The 23,422-nt window shown below is 44.3% G+C and overlaps 1 protein-coding gene across 13 annotated transcripts in view; it reads right to left on the bottom strand.

Moving 5' to 3' along the window:
* Positions 1–220: 220 nt before the first annotated feature.
* Positions 221–23,422, bottom strand: part of FNBP1 (formin binding protein 1) — an 87,231-nt gene continuing 64,029 nt past the window's right edge. For 3 of the 13 annotated variants that reach the window (XM_042878753.1, XM_042878756.1, XM_042878758.1), the window contains exons 11-18: positions 19,155–19,241; positions 15,905–15,919; positions 12,414–12,523; positions 10,269–10,401; positions 9,320–9,441; positions 8,747–8,886; positions 7,758–7,916; positions 221–3,209 (exon numbers count right to left, since the gene is read on the bottom strand). In XM_042878753.1, coding sequence (XP_042734687.1) covers positions 3,202–3,209; positions 7,758–7,916; positions 8,747–8,886; positions 9,320–9,441; positions 10,269–10,401; positions 12,414–12,523; positions 15,905–15,919; positions 19,155–19,241 — 774 coding nt within the window. In that variant the 3' untranslated portion in view covers positions 221–3,201. Of the gene's footprint in view, positions 3,210–4,102; positions 7,917–8,746; positions 8,887–9,319; positions 9,442–10,268; positions 10,402–12,413; positions 12,524–15,904; positions 15,920–19,154; positions 19,242–23,422 lie in introns of those variants that run through there. The other 10 variants (XM_042878757.1, XM_042878761.1, XM_042878763.1 and 7 more) reach the window with 6 other exon arrangements.

Genomic DNA, 23,422 nt, shown 5'->3' with positions numbered 1-23,422 from the left:
GCTGTGGAAAGGCAGAAAGGTCACTGGGGAGCTGTAGGCCCAAAGCCTCACTCTATCAGAGAGCCCCCAGCAGAGGCTTTGTCTTTTTTATGGGGAAACAAAAGGAACAAAACCGTTTTAATCTGTCCCTGCAAGATCAAAGGGGTGCAGTGAAACTGTGCTTCTGGAATTAAAGGTTTATTTAAATATGTGGATGACTTTCATTGTTACAAGGTCAATATTTGCTTTCAAATGGAAGCACTTTATTTGGTTGAATTCTGTCTCCAGAAACAAATGGGCAACACCAGAACCTTTTACATTGGCAATGAAATCACAACACTGAGATGCCACCAAAATCTAGAGATCAGTGCTCAAACACACATACACACACATATACAAATAAAAAAGTGCTCGACATCATCATGTTAAAATAGAATTTGGCTTCTTTTAGGTTTTTTGACACTTCAGGCAGGAAAAAAATAACAAACAATATGCATCAAACTAAATGAACTTCTGAAAAATACTCAGCATTAAACACAACTTTCAGTATCAGTAAATATGTTTCTTCTCTATTTACAGATGTTAAGAAAGGGCGTTAGAGACTTGCTGGGGACATCAGGGTTTTGCAGCTGTGCAGTCCCCACTTCCGGGCAGGAGAAGTTCAAGCAGAGTTTTGATAAACCAGTGCACATATTCAGTCCTTCTGCTTTTGTATAAGGTAAACTGACCAAGGTTACCCGTTCTTTACCCTGAAGGAAGGCAGCAGAATAGAGATTGTAGGCTACAACATACGCGACTGTCCATCGTTTTTCTTGTGTTCAGTTTGCAGATCCAGGCAGCAGGGAGCTGCTCACCCAGTTTATAAAAACCCCATCTGTGGCCTTTTTTATACAACTCTTTCAAAGACAGGCAGCTAAAGCTAACGCTCCTTCTACAGTGCTACTGAACAACAGACGCCGCAACTGCCCCAACGCTCCACAGAGGCTGACAATAATATACTGTCCACCCAGATTAAATATATAAAAGCAAACTTAGATAAAAGTTTGACACAGATGGCACGATGAGAGGTGCAAATGAACTCCCCTCGCTGCTGATTCGACAGTGCATCAGACACGAGAATAAAACACTGCAGCTAAAATATCCTATGGCCATTCTTGCACACTTGCTTCACCTCTCAGACCCCCAGGGGTGGCACACAGCTCTGTCACACACCTGCACAAAGCCACGGGCACTGCTGCTCTCAGAGGCTCACAGATCCGGGCTCACGTGATGGAGATGGCAGGTTGAGTGCAGAGGGCCCTTCTGGCTCCAGAAGGCCGAGGTGTCAGCCCTGCCCGCAGCGCAGGCTCCACTTCGGTCACATTAAAACATAACCTGGTGCTGGTTGATGCTTGCAGGCTGTAAGCAGTGCAGTACAGCGGCTCAGGACCGACTGAGGGGTTTCTGCTATGGAAATTAAAAGCGGGTATCTCAAAGGGAAAGGGACAAAGTTCTGAAGACAACGCTAATTCAAAAATGACTTCATCCCGAGTGAGGAAGACCAAGGCAAACCCCAGCATGGAGAGCAGATGATTCTGGGACACGTGCCTGCATGCTGGCAGCAGAACACCACGCACACATCTGCAAACTACGCCTGTGAGGTTTCATCTCAGGGTCATCAGCCACAGCAGCTCCCATACAAATTTTCCTCCAGTTCTGGGGATGTTACAAGAGATGCTGAAGTTCCCTAAGAGCAAGCAGACTGCCCCAAACGATGGGTTGGTTTAAGGATAGGCAAGGTTGGCTAAGGATAAGTAAGACCCTCAGGAGCTACAAGGAGCAACAGACTCTTACAGGGCTTAACCAGGTACAGGATTACTGTGACAACTTAGCAACAGTGAAGGCTCAGGGAAACCAATGCATTTGTAGTACAGAGATCTGGAAAGCAATTGACCCCTTTGTTAGGCAGCTTGGGTCATGCAACGTATTTGGAGATAGAAGCATGAGGTGACCCAGTGCCGCAGCGCTTCTGCTTCAGATAAAACCGTGTGAGAACAGGATGGCTGAGGGCTGGCTTCTGGGCCAAGGTCCAGTCCATGACAACGTGGGAGAACGAAATAGAGTGCAGTTTTTTTCTTTTCTCCTTTATTTTTTTTTTTTTTTCTAAAAAAAGTTCTGTTATTCAAACGTTAACTGATGAGAACGCACAAGAGGTCATGCAAAAGAAGAAGGTAGGTCTGAAATGCTGAAAAACAAACCGACAAAAGAAAACTGCAAAGAGATTAACAACGAGCCGCAAAATAATGCGGCCCTTGGGAAGGTGGGCGCAGGCAAGGCAACAGGGCGAGCATGCAGACTGAAACAAGAGCAAAATGGAGGTCTTTGTGATGAGCAGAACGGGGCTTCAAACCAAAACGCCGGTGTGTGTGTGTGTCTGTGTGTGTGAGGGAGAGGAGGAAGAAAGGAGGGGGCAATAAAGGGGAAGGGGCGAGAGAACAAGCAGGAAAGAAAGTGTACATACGTGAGCTTGAAGGCTTTCAGGCAACAGCAAGGTCATAGGGATTTAATACTTGGCATGAGCATCAGCCTAGATTTAAAAAAAATAAAGGCTGAAAAGTATTAGTGACTTTTTTGTGGGAAGAAGAATACTGAGTGATGCATGTGGATCAAGTTTAATATCTGCCAATTCAGAGTCCTGTCCAGCTGCTGTAACACTGTCCCCAGGAGCAGCTTACCATGCGTATGCACCTCCTTTCCAAGCTGGTGAAACTACCTGCAGGATTAGTGCTAAAGGCACCGTGTGAAATGCTGATGGACCAGTGCATACATTCAGATGGACTGAGGGACAAGGGAGGACAGAGGACAGACCTGCACATGCTTGGGACTCTCCAGGTGCCCTTTGCATCAACGGGCAGCCAGCGGTTCTCTGACCAGCACTGGGAGGAGCTGGGAGGGGAAGTGCTGGTTATTTTGTTTATGGAAGGGCTGTGCCAAGCTGGTAGAAGAGCAGGGAAGGCTGGTAAGTTAATCTGAGCCACAAGTAGCATGCCATGGAAAAGAGCAAGCGTCTGAATGATACTGGGATGGAATTTAGGTCTGAATTTTTCAAGTGGGAACTCCAGACAAGAGTGGGTGTCTGGCTTTCCATGGGTATGTTTAAACTGCCTGCAGGGTAAACAGACCATTTTGTTTCTCCTTCTGTGACAAGCTCGCCCCGAGGTTCTTGCACCAGCACAAACACCTTTAGGAATCTAAAACATAAGAAAGACAAAAAGAAAGAGACTGGATTAGAAAGAGACTGGAGAAAAAGGGTTCCCTTAAGGGTAGCACTACCTGCAGGAGGTTAAAGGAAACCGAGCACCTACAGGGTTACAGAGGGTTAAGCAAAGCTCCTGAACTCAGGCGTCCTTCCCACCACTCGGTCACCATTCACCCTCAGCCCTTCCTTCCAGGAAGCATCGCTGGATCACTGCTTTCCCCTGGGAGAAGGATGTCAAACCCAGGAGCAGCGCCCTGCCAGCACTTTCTCAGCACAACAGCAGAGCAAACAAACAGCTTTTTCCGTTTCAGTCTGCTAAGAGGTACTGTATCTGTTCGAGTGAACGATACTGAAGAATAACAGGAAGCCCAAACACAAAGAATTTGGCAGATGAGCCCAGACCAGCCATCCCCTACACAGCAGGCCACCAAGGCCCTTCGCTCTTAGGGGAAGTGAAGAAATAAACAGGTAAGTGAAAGTCATCTTAGCCTCTGAACTCATGCTTCGTCACATCCCTGCAGCCACAGGCTTCTGGCTCACGGTGAGCTTGCTCTGTGGTCAGAGCTATGATCCACAAGTTTGCTTTGGTTGAAGAGACTGCTTTACGGAGAGGAATAAAGGATGAGCCCAAACTGCCCTCACACCTGTGATGGGGGGACGACTTTCAGGTGCCCTTTCTGCCCGCTTCCACAGCAATAATGAAAGAAAAAACCTCCATGTGAGAGCACAAAAAGAGCTTCCACAGAGCCACAGCAAAATATTCTTCCTGAAAAACAATTAAGGTACCTCTGTGTGGGAAGCAGGTGAAAAGCAGCTCTGGGCCACCTCCTTTCCATTAACAAAGTCAAATTCAAACGAATAGCCATTAAAAAAACCTCACAGGAATGAGAAAATATAATGTTTATTAGAAGAAGACACCGTGGTACATGAAGCTATCAAGAGATTTCTGACAGATGACGACTCTTTAAAAAATAAGACTAGAAATGGAACAACCACACTGGCCAGATTTAACAAACTGTAACAGCAAAAGTTCCTATGCAATTCCAACCAGATGCAGGCAGCTGAGGAACCACAAGGGCTTATCAGCATAAGGACCGAATAGTTATCAAAACAGCTACGTTAAGCAGAACAACAACCTATAAAACCATTTATATTTATATATATAAAATGATAAAAACAATTTAAATTCAAGTAACTTTAGTTTTTAAGTTATGTTATATACATATTTTTAATACCAGGAGAACTAAAGACAAGTATTTAACACAAAGATTTTTTTTTAAAAGCCACAGTCCAGTTGCTCATTAATTACCAGTTCCTAAAGGATTTGGCAAGCATTAAATAATCAGATACATCCTAGATCAAAAGTGCATCAGCATGGTTAACTTTCACCTATCGCTCTGTGCGAGCCAAGGCTGCCTGCGGTGGTTCCAGCAAAGAGCAGAGCACTGAGCTGCCCACCAACCAGGGCTGTTTGTGGAGCTGGGGGATGCAGGGGGAAAATGGAGCAGACACAGGCAGAGGAACCGCCGTGCTCTCATGGCTCCAAACTCATTCCTTGTTCTTCCCCAGAAGCAGAACTCTGCACAACAGTCCCTGCCACTGCGCTCCCCCAGCAGCCAGCTCCTCTGAGGGCAGCAAGCGTGGCTTCACTGCTGGGTGCCACCAAAGTTTATCTAACAATTCTTTCAAAGTTCTTCTGTGTATCACATTTAAAAGAGGGCTCTGCTCCCAAGCAGATTATGAGGTACCACATTTAATAACACAGGATGGGCAGCCTTGAGCACAAAGGTCCAAACGGTTCCAGTATCCACAGCCAGCAGCACCAGCACCTGGCAGAGCAGGAAAGCCCTGCCATGATCAGCTACACCAACAGAGCCCCGAGCAATGCAGCAATGCTCCTCCTCATCCCCCAGCAGGGAGAGGTTGGCACAAGCCCCAAAGCACAACCACGTATCTGACAGATGCAGTTCTCAGTCTGAACGCTTTTAGCACTTCTAACAGTCTCCTGAATGCATCGCAAAGGGAATGAATTGCGTTGGCTCCCACTGGTATCAGGAAGGACAAAACTGCTGTTTACAACTACAGTCATGCCAAGGGGCAGCGCTTCCATCCGCAGCGATGCACATTTAAATTGCAAGGAGAACTTATACATGCATCAGCTGAGCGAGTGGCACCTAACAGAGTCCTTCATTGATGGAGACAAGCCACGTGCATTCATCTCTTCTAAAGAAAACCTTCTGAAATAGATCTCTTAAAACAGCAGTAGCAGCAAACCCGTAGAGCAAAAGGTGAACACAGGCCTATGCAAACCTACTCAGAGATTTTCTGAAGTGATTTGTACTCATCTGGAAAAAAAAAAAAAAAAGGCAGAACAAGATAGACATTACCTTCTTTTTGTGACAGGGTTTGCAACACCCTCTGGCTGGAGTTTACCATGGTAAACTTTACCAGCAGCCCTCAGGCAGCCCTGAGCTGGCTCACGTGAGCAGCACATGCACAGGGGTGGCTGCAGCACACAACTTACCTGTCCTACCATCCCAGAGGCACAGCCACAGCCCGGGCCTTTGCTTGGGCACCTCACCTAAGTGCTCTTTGCACAGCTACACCGAGAGCTGCCAGCTGCTCCAGGGTCTTTTTGAGAACAGGAATTGAAGTGTGTAAATGCTTTAGCGCTGTCATTTTCAGGAAAGTTGTGGTTTCCAGGTTAAATAGTCAGGGATTGAATAAAGTCCTTCTACAGCACACTAATATCAAATGAGAAAACTGCAACTTGCCACAAAGTTTGCCTTCTAAATGCAGCAGCATTTCCCATAAATCTTTACACAGCCTCTCTGAAGTTTTATGGCAAGTTTTCCATTTTAAAATAAGTAAATCTCATAGTTCATTTCCATTAGATAGTCACAGCACAGTTGATTTCATTCTTAAAGTCCAGCAAAATTAATGGAAAAAACAAAAGATCTGAACTCCTCCCAGCTGTGTCAGCACTCACTCCCAGCACTGACTGCCCTTCAGCATCACTCAGAGAGAAGCGTGCCGAGCGCCATGCCTGCTACTTCTGACAGATGGAGATGCCACAGCAGCTCAGCTGCTTCAAGCAGCCTGCATTGCTGAACACCACATCTTCCAGCAGAGCAATAATGCTGCTTTCAACCACTGCCACACACAGCGGACACGATCTCCAAAGGAGGGAACACTGAGTTATGAGGTCTCTCATTCTGTGCTCTCTGCCTTGTCCTGAACGTGAAGCAGAGAAAACAAACAATACAAACCCACCTTTTAAAGGTTAACCAAGGGAGACAGGGGGGCTGAGTTTACTTTTGCATCTCAGCTGACTGTATTTGCCAAACATAAAACTACTATGGCAAAATCAGACCCTAGACTTCCATCTGCAGCAGATGAGGCACGCACTGATTAATACTGAACCCAGGAAAAAGTGAGCTGATCAAATTGTAGCATTTGTTTACAGAGACAGCTCTCTTCTCTCTCCAATGTCCATAAACCTCTATGAGAATGGTTCCCTTTTCTTATAAATTGGACGAGGCAGTTTGTTTCACATCAAGAACTTTAAGGTTCTGGAAACACAACGATCTGAACAATTAAATGACTGCAAAAGAAATGCATTAATTATTTAACAGTGGACTTCAAACATATCAATTTGAAACAGACCTAAAACTTCTCAGTGAATTATGTTACCAGGTATTTACATGCTAGCATGTATTCTACCCAGTATTCTCCTGTATGCACTGCTTGCTTACAAAATACACCTATTTGGGAGGAGTCAAAAGGAACTGAGAAACAGAAGACCATCCAGTTTAAGCTCAGAGTGCCTCCATTGACTGCATTTCAGCAGAAGACCCATTAGTTACGGGTCATCAGAAAACCTGTACTTCATCTGAAATAGCAAATACAGCCAAAAGACCATTTTCTGAAATGTATCAAGACTGGAAAGAATAAAGGATTTTCCTTAACGTCGATGTTTAAATGATTGATCAAGGATCACAGAGTGCTGTGTAGAGAGGCTTTGGCAAGACTTCTGCTTCCCCTTCCAAACACACTAACTAAATGATGAGCAGGTTTCAGTTCCAAAGGTCCACAGAACTCATGAGGCTCTGAAAGCTCTGCCACGCTGAGACACAAAACACCAGGCTAAATATCTCCTATATAGCAGTGCACTGGATCAGTTTGGGACAAACTTGTGAACATGTCTGAAATACCCCCAGGATATGTAAGGAAAACCAGCAGTGTTTCCAAATGGCTTTGTGTTTCCTGCCCTAGATTGGGTGTGCAATGGCAGTGACAGTTGAATGAGCACTTACTAGGAAAGGCTGCATTTCCCCTCTACCACACTAGCCTTCTCTGACCAACAAAAAGCATGTTTTGCAGTACAGCAAGCCATATTAGTCCATGTATGACATAACGCAGATTGTGGCACTGTACAGACTTTTAAAAGGCTCTGTATGCAACGCAAAGTTGCAGGCTTGGGTATCTCTGTGAAAGCAAGTAAAGTAATAATAATATTATTAAATATAAGTCATAGCACCTTTGGCATTTTTGTCCAAATAGACTTCAACATAAGACGTAGGGACATAGCCCTCCTCGTCTTCGTTCCTTCGGATTCGCGTCCACCCATCACCTTTGTCTTCTTCTATTACATACAGCATTTCTCCTTCTGCTACAGAAATTGTTCCTTCATTCTGACCTGAAAGACAAAGTAACAAGGATGTGAAGCTGCCCTGCACAGTAAGAACCACAGGTGGAGTAGGAGATGTTCATGGCATCCTTTGTTGCATCACTAGAATGTGAACAAGAATATATGAGTCTGGAGACAACAGGCTGCAATCTAAGAAGGAACGTGACCTTGATGTAGGAGTTGCCATAGGAAATGCCAGCAGCACCATCAGAAAGAAGTCGTGTTATCATTAACCTGAACCTCACAAATGTTCTTGTAGCTCATGTCCAGCTGTTACAGCTCCTCTATTGGAAAGCAGTGGTTGCAGGCCAGACATTTAAGTACCATAGGCAGGCTAAAACTGTAAGGCATTAATATAACATTAATAAGAACTTAGCTGAGCATCATAACCCTAAGTTATGTAACCCTTACATAAGTTGGTCCTCACAGCAGAACTCCCAAACATGTAACACATTTTTCTACCATAACATGCTCAGCTGATAACACAGCTTAAGCTTAGCCCCCCCAGCTGAAAAATTCTCATAGGAACCTTCAGTAAGAATGGGATGAAGTACACTGAAGGGATGAAGTGCACAACATAGAAAACAATTTTATTCCCTCACTATTTCTCTCTACCACTGTAAGGATGCACTGCTCTAGATTTGGCTCCTCTTCCTGCAGAAGCCCTGCAAAATGCAAGACAAATCCCTGCCCCAGAGCCACCAGAAAACAGAATTGTGCCAAAGCCTCACTCACTCCTTTGTCTATTTAAGTGCTGCAGAGGTTAAATGAAGGTTTCCCGCTTGTCATAGGAAGCAAACAAAGCAATAAGTAAAAGAAGAGTAAAGACTGAATGATACCTTCAAACGTATAGAGAGCTTTACATGTTCCTATGGTTGGTAGTGGTTCTTCATCGTCAAATTCATCGTCAAAATCTGTTGCAGGTACTTTCATCTCAGTCTCCTGACTTTGCTCCTCTGTGTAACTGCCATCTGGGCTGCTCAAGAGAGGAAAATACAGAGCAACTATAGCGACCAGCCTCAGGAGTGGGGAGAGTGGCTTGTTTACCCAGCCCTCGAGGCAAGGTGAGCAACTCCAGCTGGAGCAGCTCAGCAATTCCACAGAACGGTCAGGACAGGCTGTTACCATTAGCAGCTGTTGCACTGCGATGGTCTTTTTTCTCTCCATAATAAAAAGAACCTATCACAGTTGCCTTCACAGCAGTGACTGCAGTGGCCATTATACTTAGAAAACCAGCTCATAAAGTTGGAATATTCTATAAGGCTAAAACTAGTACGCAAAACTCATCACAGAGCCCCTGCCTTCATCCTGCTCACACCGTCCTGAATACGGCAGAGCAAGCTTTCCCGGTGGTGCAGCTAAAGCAAGCAAGTAACCAGCCCAAAGGCAGCAGCTCTGTACAGATACTGTACCTCTCCCGGTCCTGTGCACAGCTGTTCACTGCTGAAGTGTTCTGGGCTTCGTACAGCCCGCTCTGCCGCCGCGCCTGCTCCGTCCGCGAGGGCAACCTGCCCTCCACCTCGGCCAGCCAGCCCTGCCAGTGAAAAGCAGCAGCGTCACGTCACTGGAGCTTATGTTCACTACAGGACAGAACTGCTCCTCCAGTCACAATGAAGTAAGACGCGCAGCAGCTCACGGTAGCCCCGGTAATAGCAGGAGAAAAGCTAGGGAGGCTTTCATGTGGGTAAGCAAGCAATCGGTAGTAAAACACATGACTGTAAGGAACAACGTGAGCAGGCTGTACATCTTCGTGTTTGTGGCCCAGCTTATAGAGTGAAGCCTTTCCTCAGTCCTATAATCCCTCTGGTGTTAATTGCAATGGGATACATTTCTAATGGATCCTCGTGTTCCAAATACTGCTTCATGCTTTTGAGGTTCTGCATCTCTAAGAAGCTTCCTGTTAATGTTACTGTTCCTTAAACATCATCTGATGGCTTCTGTCTTGCTGTTAGACTTCGAATGGTGTTTCCCACTTACATCCCTCCAATTTTCCACATTCATCTGTAGTCAGATGATTGTCATAATTTAAGCAAGTATCTGAACCTCTCTGGGCAGTCTAGAGAATCCTGCATTTTATCTCCTCCTCTACTTGGCATAGATTTCTGGGCAATTTAAAGAGCACAGCTGTTGGCTGACAACCACAAGCAACGGTGCTTATTTATGTTACAGAAATAGGCCCAAAGATCTCAATTAATGTAAGTGATTAAGTAGCACTTCTCCATACACAAAAATGGATTGAAGCATTTTCTTTCTATCTGGAAAAGCACGGAAGCACTTACTTAGAAGTGTGCATACGCTGAGCTACATCAAAGATGTGTGTACTCATTGAGACCAACATCACATCTACATCCCTCCCCATACCTCAAATTTCTGCACTTCTAATCGTAGCTTTTCAATGTTCTGTTCAAGTTCTGATAATCTGTGGTCCACACTCGCTGCGTCTCCCATCTGAGGGTTCTTGATATACACGTCTTTCATTTTCGTTAAGGCATCTCTGAGAGACAGAAGAAAAACAAAGTTCCTAAATGAATATCATCCCAGTTTTGGGGGGAGACAGACAAACAGTTGCATCATTCTTCTCCATCGTGGGCTGAAATCCAATTGAGCAACTGGGACAAAGAGCTGAATGCAGACATAACAGTAACAGAAATGGAGTGATAACCAAAATCTCTCACCCTGCCTGTTGCATTTTGCCTTTTGCAAAGCTGATAGTTTGTAAGATATTTATTTCACACTGCTTAAAAGGAAGCTGAATCCAGATGGTTTGCATTTGTCGCAGCGCAGCAACAGATGGACCTTGGCCCACATAACGCGACCCCGCATCCTGTTAAGCTACGCTGTATTTTTACCAGACTGTTTCTGGGGGCTGTGTTTCATATCAACCCAGATGCCAAATGCCTACTGTTTCAGAGATGTTAATATTAGGGCCCACTACGATGAACGCAGTACCACAGGACCAATGCTGATGCATCAGATCCCTTAGGGAAGCCTGCAGAGCTTTCATTGCCAGCAACGCGCTGCCTTTGACCTGAAGCAAGTTGAACTTAAGGAAGAAGTTAAATGCACTATGAGCGTTTCAGAGCTTAGAGATGGATGCACTTATGAGCTGATTTCCTGTATCCCTGCCACAGCCATTCAGCTTTTCTCTAGGCATTACTTGGGGGGAACAAGGTTAATGGCAGTCCCACGACTCAAGTTAGCGCTCTTTATATTTTGGAATTTCCCACCAAACTCCTGACAATTGCAATCCTGTGCCTGCTTTTGCTTTGTGCAGAGAAAATGAGAAAAAGTGTGGGTGGCAAGGAAGTGGGACTGCTCTGTGGTTGAAACCCTAAGGGACAATATTGCAAACATGTGAGTCACGATGATTACTGCTCTTTAACCCCTACTTAACTGCTGCTGTTAATTCCCCAATCGCATACTATGGTCATTTTAAAATAGCGTAATTCTACTCAGATTTCGTATCAGATTTTAACACGGGGTTACCTCAGAATCAATACAGAAGGGTAAATCTGTACAGAAAGAAATGCAGTTACCACAGAAGGAAGAGCTATGGAAAGTAAAATAACCATGTGCAAACTTCCTTTCTCATTTATGATATAAGTGATGAAAATAAAACAAAATAAACAGATGAAAAAAGTCTGCCAGCAAACCACAATTAACAGGTTCTTCAAAGCAATCTAGCAGAAAACACAGGCACATCCATGTAAATGTGAAGCACTGTTTTGGATGGACTAATAGCAGTGAGGCTGAGTCTTAAAATCACTCTGGAAAGAAAAGTTCTGCTTTTTTGTGTGCTGAATTTTTAATGCGATTGCAGGAGCCAGAATGTGAACAAACACTGAAAGCAACAAATACAAGCTGCCAGAATCAATAGAAAGCGTGTAACTAAAATGGTCTTGTTCTCAACCACAGTGATAAACGAAGCCTTGTAGAAAAAGCATCCACAAAAGCACTGGACTCGTATTTCCAGCTCCCAGGAAATGCATGCTACAGATCAGAGCCTTAAGATATACACCAAACAATCAGCACTTTGGACATTAGCAAGCTCACAACAGCCTCATTTGCTGGCATACGCCCTCGATCACATTTGCCCATCAAACATTTGCAGGTGATCTGCTTAGTGTTGAGAGGTTTATGGCTGTAACCCTGATTCAGACCATGTTTACATCCTGTAATTACTAGAACCAACCGAACAACAAGCAAACAGCCCCCCCACCATCACACCTGATTCATCAGCAACAGATCACATCACACATACAAAAATATCTGTGTATCCAACAGCAATCTTCGTCTTGCCCATGACTAGACTGCTACTTCCCTGCAAGGGTGCTCTGACTTACATCAGCCAAAATTAAATAACCGATTGCAGAAGACATTTTTAGCAATAAACAAACTCTGCCTCTTCTCTTGGAACAGCACCTTAGAAAACACCAGAACCTTATTTTTATCAGTTCTTATGTTTCAGTTGATCTACTTCGTTTTCCACTGCAGGAGTTGGCTTACCTTTGATCCATCTCCTTCTGAATGTCTTTGTTCAGCTCATCGACTTTTTGCTGAAGTTTCTTTCTTCTTTGTTCAGGTGGGAGATTGCTGAAGTCCTCTGGCCCAGCTCCCTGCAGAGTGGAACGGAGGGGGGAAAAAATAAACGATCAGAGCCTACATGAATCCTTCAAGACCACATTTAGAAAATAGCTCACAAATCTGTGAAGCAATCGCAATGGTCTGAAGCATTGTTATCATTTGTGCTATGAGTTATCAGCCCCCGAATGGTTAGGAATCAGAATGCCTAAGAAACAAGCCCAGGACCACTTCCTTACCAAGAGGCTAAAGGGAGATCAGGAAGAATGCAGGAATTCAGTGGCAAAGCTGAGAATCTACCTTTAACCATAGCTAACACCAGATTTTACTTAGCAGGATCTCATTCCATGGAAAGCTAATTTTTCCTGCTTTCCCCTACTCCCCTAGACACAGCATCCCCCTGAAAGCAGTTGCTAGCTTCTACTCCTGTGTCATAATCACGCTTCTTGAGCACACTGTTAATTGCTGGCCTGCTCTCACTCATGGGTGTCCAACCTTCTGGCTTGCCTGGGCCACACTGAGTGAAGCAGAATTGTCTTGGCCCACACATAAAATGTAAAAAACAGTTGATGTGTATAACAAAACTGCTTACATTTGTTATACTTTTTTAAATTAAAACATTAAAAAAAGAGCAGCAAAAATGAAACTAGTGGGATATTTGACCTTGTTTTTGTGAAACTAATGCAACAGCCTGGTTTGATGGAAGTGGTTGAAGTTCTTAGTTCTCAAGGTGTTTGTCCAGATTTTCAATTATTACTGTCCCTATGCTTCATCTCTGATCACTCTAGTTTTGTATAGCAGGTAGAATTGCAACTAGTTGAATCACAAAAGAATGAAGGTCTTGTACACAATCTAGAATTTGCACATTTCTCTTGTCTTGGCGTTCACTTGTTTCATGTCCCATTTCTAAGCAGAAGTACTGGCACACGTGTAAAAGAAAGGGACAAAATACAAAGCTGAGCACCCAAATTCAACAGCCCATCTGCTTACTGAAAGGCTGCGAGCCACGCTGAAACATCAGTTCTACTGAAATGCCAAATCTCTCTCTTAGGTGAAAGTGATTTAGGGGACACTTTGCACAGACTGCCCACGAGACCCCTCCAGTTCCGTGCTGAAGGCACACTCTTTCTTCTGCATTTGCAGAACGTGCTGTTTGTAACGGAGGCAGGTGGGTGTCAGAGGGATGGAGGACAACTCCACACAGCTCACCTCCTGCCCCTCCTCCTGTTTAATTTCAATAAAGCAGAACAGGTTGGTGTAATGAAAGTGCTGCCATCTCCATGTTCAGTAAGAACGAACACACGCCTCTCAGCCTGACCTCGTGCGTAACAACACACATCAGTGTCCATTCTGTGAGACAAAGGGAAAGCAAATCTAACACAATGCAAGAACCAAGTTAAGCTAATTGTAAATCAGTAGCCACGTGCAGCCCTGAGAGTTCTGAATTACATTGCTGTGCGTGGCATAGGAGATTTCTGTTTTAATTCATTCTTCAATGCTGGCAGCGTTTGCTTTGCAGTAACTCCCACATCACATTAGGCTGCTGTAGTATATTTTAGTCAGCCTGCATGCAAACCCATACCTGTCTTTTTAAGGCAAAGCGTCTGGATGTAGGTTTGTAAATAAATGAGCAGTTAACAGAAAGACTACATAAAATATTCTCTTCAATTCTATCCAGAAGAGAAAGAGATGCTTGAAAACATCCTCAGTTAGACCAGATGTATTCAAAGCAATTTGGAAAAGCTCTTCCTTTTCTATACTTCATTTCAATTGACAGCTCTCGGCCAGATTAAATTCAGTATTTGTGCCCACAATGCTTCAGACCAAAGCAGCAGTGTTGTGTAGAAATGCATGCCTGAGACTGGGTGAACTCACAGAGACTTCATTCCATGCTTGGTAACTTCCCATCTGAACAGCAGCTACAGGTCCTCCTCCAGCAGGAAGAGGCAAGGAACAACTTTTGCACATGGTAGGCACATTTCATGCTTTCAAGCAAAAGATGCTGGAATCATCTCTCAAGCTGTAAACATTGCACATGTTTTCTAGAAATACACATCATCTTGATTTGTGCAATTCTTGGGGGAAGGCCAGGTCAGCTGTTTGTCTGGGGAGGATATATTCCTACACATGTGAAGGCTTAGCTCAGCTACACTACACAAAAACGAGTGGAAATTCCTGGTGTAAACACTTGGGACTAATAGGTCAATGGATGGCAATAGCCAGAAGAAGAAGGTTTCCAAGTGAGCCAGAGGTTTCCACCATTCCCCACTTCTACCACAGGTCTTCACAAGTGCAGTACTGCAAATGAAGAGCAATGAGTGACTGCGCTGTGCAGGGCAGTGGTAGGGCCCCAAACCTCTGCAGGCACACCACAGCTACCCCAGGTAGCTTCCAGGGCACACAGCTCTCCTCAGAACAAGCTGTTAGGAACAGGTCCAAGATGATAAATCCATGGACAACGTGTATGTAGGGAGGGTTAACAGGGAAGGAGCACCTAAGGCAGTGACTGGTGAGGAAAAAGAAAACTTCCAAGCTAATGCAATTAAGGAGCTGCAGTTCCTCTGAAGCTCTCTGTCACCAGGCACTGTGGCTCTGGAATTCATGCATGAACTGGGGCAGAACAGCTGAGCTCCCCCTGGAATCACAAGGGGCAAAGGAACAGCAACGATCTACCAGAGACATACTGAGGAATGGCACATCTCAAGCAGCACAGTGCCTGCAATACCAACTTCAGCCCAATTTGCTTTCCCAAATAGGTCCACCCGTCCCCTTTCCAACTCAGTAACACGTTGCCTTACCGTAGCTCAAGCAACCTTCCCAGCTGCATCCGAGATCGAATTTGGGGCACATGTATATATAACAGCATTTGCAAATTCAAATCAGACTGAGTTAACCTTGTTGGTTACGGTTTACAGAATTTTAATTATTATTAGTTATTCTGAAGGACTACATAGGGCTGTAAAATGTAGGCGACCATGGTGCAGATTGCCAGTAAACACCTGGACACAGAAAGCAAACTGTGGCTATGTTACAGTCACACCAAATACATGCATTTCTCTATGGAAAAAGTCCAAGCAGATCTTGATTTCTTTTAACGTCTCAATTTATACTTACACAGTAACAGAATTACTTGATACTGTTTTTCTACATTTTCATAGCCCTAGATTACAAAAATGAAAGCTAAACTATGTATTAGAATTAATTTTTTAGCAGCTTATTAGAAAGACTGAGTTTTGATCACCTCTATTAGACTCCAGACCTGTGTATTCAGAGTTATCTGATAAACAGCAAAAAAGCAAACAAAGAAGAAACGAATTAACAATTTCAGTGTCATGTCATACGTGGCACAGTGCACATTCAAACACACACAGAGTTGTGATTAAAACACAGGACAGGCATGCTGAAAATGTGCTTACCAGCTTGAGAGAAAGCTTCATGTAAAAAATGGAGAGATACAGGGTGGGGGGAAAAGAGAAAAAAAAAAACAACAGAGCATCAGTAGAAGAGGAACTTTTCAGAGCGCTGTTCCAATAACATGACACACATTCCCCTCGCTGGATGGGTAACACTGACAGATCTGTGCAAAAGTTCACAAGAGGGCCCAGCAGCACTGGGCAGCTGCCATGGCCTCGCCTGGAGCAGAGCTGGGAGCGCTGCCTGTGTGCTTCTGCACTGCGGGCAGAGCTCTGCCTGGGCTGCCTCAGTACTGCTGCTACGAGAGGGATTTCCTCGTTGAGTTTTGAATTGCAGAACAAAACAGCTGTCAATGTGTGCAAGTCACTTCAGATCGAACATGTGCTGAAATGCAGTCACGAGCATCAGCCCCTTTGTGCAGGAGCAGGGAAGGGCAGCACCTAGCTGCAGGTAGGGAGAGGTATGGCACTGCTCCTGCTGCTAATGGCTTGCTGGGGCCTCTGGTCATTTCCAGGAGACAAAGCCCAGCTCACAGGCATGTGTCCAAATGACTGTGCTCCCAAATTACCTCCACTGCTGCACACAATGCTTTCTGGGCAGTCACTTAAGCCATTTGGTGTTCTTAAACAATTCATACAGATGCTTATCTCAAACTTATTTTGGCCACACGGTCAGACAAGGTCAGGACCAAGAATAAGGGGGAAAAATCTCTTCACACCAAATTGATTCTGTGGCAGCACAGCAAGACGTTATTCAAGCTACTTAAATGATATACATGATCCAGTCCTCAAAGGTTAGCACATCCCCTGGTGCAGAGCTAAAACATTATCTTTTAGCTAATCAGGGAAAGGAAGAGAGTGCAAAAAGAGAGCTGTACATTAAAAAAATAACCTGCACAGCAGCACAGCTTGCCTCTGTGCTACATCACTTACATGTTGGGTTCTGAGCAGTGCTGGAGGGCCTCAAACTGAAAGGTGAACAAATGTGCTCAGGCAGTCCACCACCAAAACTACCAAAGCTCTCTTCCAGTGCTGGAAGATGTCAGTTATGTTATTTGCAAGAGATTGGAGCCTACCAGTGCCTTTCTGCTCCGTCCCAAGGAGCACCAGCTAACTGCTGCTCAAGGGACAAAGCCAGACTAAAGGGGGAATGAAAACTGCACCCAGGCTTCCAGCAGTCCTCGCTGTGACTGTGCTACCAGCTCTGTGGGCTGGTGTGCAACGAGCTTCTGAATGCATAAATGCATAAATGCACGTGCTCTGTATCAAAGACAGCTGACACGTGAAAATGGGGAAACATCTCTTGCCCCAGGCCATAATCTCTTGTCAGACCTCTGCACACCTTGCCATTCAAGAGTTCTCTAATAGCAGCACTGACAGCTCCTGGATGCAGAGCTCTCACAAACAGATGCTCCGTTTTTAGCGAGACTTCTTTTGAGATGGATTTAAAATAAAGGCGGCTCAACACCTGTGATGTTTTTGACAGCCTGCTCAAGAAACACTCAATTTTCAAATACAATTGTCAATAGTTAGCAGAATTTATGCAGTAATACATGTCAATAATTCCAGGATAATGTATAGCCTTAAAATTAATAGCAAACTATTCCATCAGAACTGAAACATCACGTGACAATGCAGCAGTTCAGCTTCCCTCTGAAGTTCATTCTATCAGCACAGAAACGCTCAATAATGACAATGCAGTAAAGAAATTTGCTCTCTTAGCTACGAGGCCACTGAAAAACCAAACCAAACCAATCAATTTGAGAGAAGAATCGCAGGAGGAGGAGAGAGAATGAGCTAAAATATAATGCAGAAGATATTCGGTGCAGGCAGCTTTTGTTTGCATATTACCTTTAGCATTCCTGTGAACTTTAGCATAGACATGATCAGCACAAACTGAGATCCTACATATATACAGACAGGACTGATGGTGCAGAGGAAATCTTTACCTATGAAGCACTCTATAGAGGCACGGATGTATGCTACATGCGCTAATGTCTAAACACTAGGTCTAAAGGCACTGCACTACTGCAGGGAACCATCTGCATCACGACTATTCTGCTGTAAATTCAGCAAATTTCAGAGATTATACACATCGTATGCCCAATTCTTGCACTGTTAATTAGGTACGACAAAAATAGAGAACTTATTAAGAGCATTTCCAAAGAGAACATCGGGGATTGTTACAGGCATCACGAGTAAAGCAGATCACAGACAATGAAATGCTGAAATAAGTCGTATTCCCAGCTTTCCATTTCTGAAACGCATTGATAATTTTACATGACAGTGATTCAATTTCTGTCAACAAATATAAGCAGACTGAAAGTAAATCTGCATTAAACATTCACTGAATAACTGCTTTTGCCCATTCTGTTGGGTTTTCACAGTGATAAACTTGCTCACAGCTCCTGGAAATGGAGCGTTTTTCCCCCTCAAAACGATCAAATAAATCACTTTGATACAAAATGAGCAGATCTGTTTCAAGCTGCCAATTTAGAACAAGTCTTGCAGGGAAAAAATGAAGAGCCTAAGAGCCACAAGCTTCAATAACACATGAGAGAGCATGAAAGCCAGCAAGTCCATGTGTTATTGGACAGTCACAGACAGACACTAACCTCACTTACAGAAATCAGGGTTGAAATAAATCACTGCATTTCCAGCCAGCCCAAAGGTAAATTTCTTTCTCAGTGCTCCTGCTGCAATCCACCCCCTGCAATGCTTTCGCTGGGTATCAGATTTAGAGGTCACCAGCATTGATCCCATGGGCTGTCACTGTCACAGAGAGCTCAGGGAAGTTTCTCAAAGCCTCGCAGAGTGCTCTGCCACCACAGCAGGGATGTGTCCCTGCAGCTCATACAAGGGGGGTGGCTCACGATGCTCAAACTGCATTCATAAAGTAATTTGGAATAAACGCAAGGAACCCCTCTGGAGCACTTCTACGTAGAAGAAATTTGCTGTAAAAGCAGCTCAGCTTACAAGCTAACAAATACAGAATATAATTTTGAGTTTTCTGTTTGTTTTACAGCCAAGCACACTTTAAACAGCTCCAAGAGGAGCGTGAATTTCAGCATTTCCAGGCCTAGCAGACAAGTCTCTCCTGCACGTAACACAGTTGGCTGCAGCTCGCCTCTCACCAAGCCTGCAGTTTCTTTGCCACCAAGCACATTTCCACAGCACACTCTCAGGGTGTTGTAAGTGGGGTTAGCGACTGTGCAGCAACGCTATGGGCTGATCACACCATACGTGGACTTACAACGTATTCCCTAGCCTCAATGGCACACGTGGGTGTCCCTAAAGTCCTCTTCATGAGTTCTTTGTGAATATACAAAGACTGTGTCTGCTGGTGAGTCAGCAAGAGAAAACACATGCGTTACGGTGGAGACCAGCACAGCACCCATCTTTACTGCTTCTGCAGCAAAAGACAGCTCGGTGTTTAATAGCCTTTAAGTGCAAAGTGGAAACTTGCTAGATGCTCTGAGAGCATTAATCGAGTTCAGCACTTCTGTAACACTTAGATCTCATATTCTTAAAGGCTAGCTTAAACATGCCATGCCAGATCAAATCTCTCTGCTAAAATAACCTTGGTTTTCCTGAGCCCACCCACCCAAGGCCCGGTGTTTTGGCACACACACACTTGCATGACAGCACAGAGCATTCCCTTGGGCAGGGAACACAGCAGGTGAGGAGCTGGTGTGGTTTGGTTGGTGTTTCTGCACAATCACAGCACAACCAGTTCATGGTCTCAGGGCAGGGCTACAGGTGTCAGGAAAAAGTGCACAGTGCATCACAGAAATGAGACAGGATGGAAAGGGAAAACATTAACTGATGCGAGGGAAATGAAGTTACACTGCAATGAAGTCAACAACTTCCACTTCAAAAGGAAACCACAAAAATCCCTCCATTGGACCCTATGGGGCTGTGTGGGCAATGACAGCAGCATCTGTGCCTCTGCTCCCAGAGCCACCTCCTGTTTGAGCACAGCCCAGTGTCCCAGTGATGACATGAAGCAGCTCAGCTCAATGTACTCAAGGGTGTAAGTTCTACCCTGGATTTGGTTAGTTGAGAAGTATTGCTCTTTAAATAAAGGTGCTGATGTTACTGCCGGTGTAGCAATAAAGGAAAAACACAAAGTTAATTTCAACTAGCAGAATACTATGTTTCCTTTGTCCTCAAAATGGAATTAGAAAAAGCAGAGCAAGCATAAATGAAATTATGACTTATGTAAGTGGTTCCTCATTTTTGTACTCTTCTGGATTTTACTTCCCTAAAAAGGCAGAGCTGATTTTAAACAGACTTTTTTTTAATTAAAGAGTTATTAGAAACAGTAAAAAACAAAACCCTTGTGTAGACTTTCACCTCTTTTAGCTCAGATCTTCTGTAAGCACTGTAATGGGTCTTAATGATTCCTCGTAATGGACATCTCTGCTTTTGGGGTTAGAAGAAAGCAAGTCCGATGAAAATAGGAGAACATGATTAGAAAACCACAGACACTGACAACGTAAGGTCTGTTGTTTTTCTTTCAGACAGACCAGGATTTCACACTGGCAGTGCTCACTGATACTGCAGTTGGTGCTTTAGCCTCACATCTGCCGTTCAGTTATCTGCTTCCTTTCCTGGAAACGAAACTCAATGGATTTTTAGATTGAGAGCAAAAGTGAAGGCAGATTGCAGGACATGATGTTACACACACAACTCAGTCACCAGTGCCTTGTCCGCTTTAGCTTTGTCATCTCTCTTTCCAAATGTAACAGAAGATGCTAAAACAAAACTTGGGAGGAAATCACTGGAACACTCTGCCACTCACTGCCATCTCCAAAGGACTTAAGGAGGAACCGTATGGGGATCACTGCCTCACATTCCAAGGACGTTACAGCAGGTAGTTCTGCTGTTTTCATCCCATTACACTTCTGTTATCTGCTAGTTGTGTTCACATGAAGTACTTCCTTGCCACGCTCCTCTTCCTTAAACCAGGGACAGAAAGGAGTATGATCCCATGTCCTCTGAATTGTTACACAGCCTTTTGCAGGCGTTGACAGCTCAGATTATCAGCAAAGCCAGGAAGGACCCTCTTCTTGACAGTTTGTTTGAACAATCTAAAATCATCTTAATTACTTAAGTACTTTAAATCTCCCGTGGCCACCTGTACTGCAAGGTGTTTGGCTGAACAAAACCAGCACAGAGGCAATATTCAGAGCAGATGAAATTGTTCTGTGTCAAAGCCAAACGTCCATTACGTTGTACTGTTCTGTTGGCTCCCTGCACGACCTTCCCAAAAGTTGCTTTGCTAATGTATCCCTGTACAGATCAAATACTGTTCTGCACAGACAGCTCCTCCCTACCTCCTCCTCTCTCATTTCTTTGCTAAGATCTCAGTGCAGCATTAGCAACGTTACTGCTCATGAACAAAACTCAGATGTTCTCGGATCTGGCAGAGGGACAATGAGATGGAGAGGAACCGAGAAAAGGAAATCTTATCAAATGTAATATTGTAAAAGCGGAATTAACGACATTATGCAGCTGCACTGAGCATAAAGAGGGCCGCATCAGACAAATGACAATAACTCATTTCTCATCTGGCAAATAAATGAGATTGGGGTGCGTCTGGTTAGAATTTTGTTTTCGAAGATCATGAAGCGCTTCCATGACCTTTCAGTCTGACGCTGCGTGTAACAAAAATCACCAAGGACCTATGAGACATCAGCGGCGTTCTCAGAGCAGACAGAACGAGCTGCCAGCTCTCAGCAGCCTCTCCTCCTCCGTGCTTCTAGATGAACTAAGCGGCCCGAATTCGTCCCTCTGGAAAATGCCACGATGATCTGAACACTGGCCTCCAACTCTGTTGGATGAGTCAGGCACTAAAACTGTTTACATACAAACATCCTGGTAGCTAACAGGGGAAGGAAATGAAAGAGAAGGAGAACACAGTGAAAAAGGTTCAAATGAAGATTTAGTAACAGCCTTCCTTTTTGCATTTTTAATGAACTTGTCAGCAGAAATTAGAAGGATTGCAGAGAAAGCTAGAGGAAATTGTTCTCATTATTTCACTTCTCAAACGAACCAACTAAAAGTAACACAGTACAAAGCACCTCTAAGACTGGCTCAGACTTCTCAGACAGCACATCATATTATGTCACTTTTTCAGGCAAACATTAAAAGTCATAACTGCTTGTGAGGCCAAATAATAAAAAGAGTTAGTACATTTGAAATGCAAGCTCATGCATTGCCCAAGGAACTATAAGCTGGTATTTTTAGAGTGAACTGGAAATATTCAGCATTATTTTCAATAATCAGTTCAGTGAATGGCACTTCTGGAGGACTGGGTCACAGGCTCAGCTCCCACCTCCAGCAGTGCCTTTCTCTCCACGTGCCTCAGTGCTGCCCCACACAAACAGGGCTGCCAGCTGCCAGCCCCTCCAAGCAGTGCAGAGGCACCTGCTGCTATAGAAGCAGGATGGAAAGGCAATTCCCCAATCCTTAGAAGCTTAAAAGAAGAGATGCTGTGAACCAAAATGCAACTGAGGGGAGAAGGCATTTACCAAACCTCCTCAGGACAACTTAGAAACCAGCCGCATCCCCACCAGAAAGCATCAGAAATGGGAATTTTTGGATCCTACACTGAATACATCATGAAATGGAAGTTCCTTAGAAAAGAACTGAAAACTGCCCTACATTAAAAAAAAAAAAAAAGAACTTTTTTTCTTTAAATTTACTGTCTGTAACCAGATGAGACAAAATACTGTTTACAGCAGTGTTTTCAATTCTCTGTGACTAAGCACTGAAGTCCCACTGAAAGCAGCTCTACTGCTAAACAACTCCAGTCCTCGTTCCTAAATGTCACTGCAGTCCCTGGAGCAGAATTTGGGCTTTTTTAAACAGTTGCACTTCCTCAACGTTTAAAGGTGTTTTTCAGTGCAGGCTGTAAGGTGCTGCACAGTTGTGTCTCCTTCCTGTGATTTTTTTTCAATAATACTTTTAAGGACCCAAACCTCCGAGCCAAAGCATGAGCAACTTCTGAGTACAGCTGTGCCACATATGGGCTTGCAAGAAGAAAAAAACATTCTCTGCTTTATTTCAGGAGAAAAGTATGGTGGACTTGCAGTGTTGTGTCACAAGAAGCTGATTTAGCTCCATCTACACTCAGGTGGGTCCCCCAGGTCAGCCTCCAGCCTCTCTACAATGCAGCAGCACCCAGCTTGCTGCTCCAGCTGCTGGCAGGAAAGGCTCCAACCCCATTCCCTCTAAACCTCCCACCTGTGTTTCAGAGCATGTCTGTCTGACCATCAGCTCTGCACACAGGATGTAATTTTGAACCACGTGCACCACAGCACAGGGAAGTGAAAGTCAGGTCAGGCACCAAAAAAATCCATTGACTTCATAGAAAATGCCAGAAAAAGATCTACAGTTCTGAACAGCGGTGTATGCAGAGCTGCTAAATTCATGGCTTGTGACCTGTATGTGAATATTGCTTCCAGTTCAGCTGCTCTTTCTAAACATTGGATAACTCTCCCTCCTTCCAAAAAT

The sequence above is a fragment of the Lagopus leucura genome, unplaced genomic scaffold (assembly GCF_019238085.1).
Source record: "Lagopus leucura isolate 7727_CA_CO unplaced genomic scaffold, USGS_WTPT01 Super-Scaffold_100022, whole genome shotgun sequence".
Taxonomy (NCBI): Eukaryota; Metazoa; Chordata; class Aves; order Galliformes; family Phasianidae; genus Lagopus; species Lagopus leucura.
Note: the sequence above shows the minus strand (reverse complement) of the source record. Positions and strands in the feature narration are given on the sequence as shown.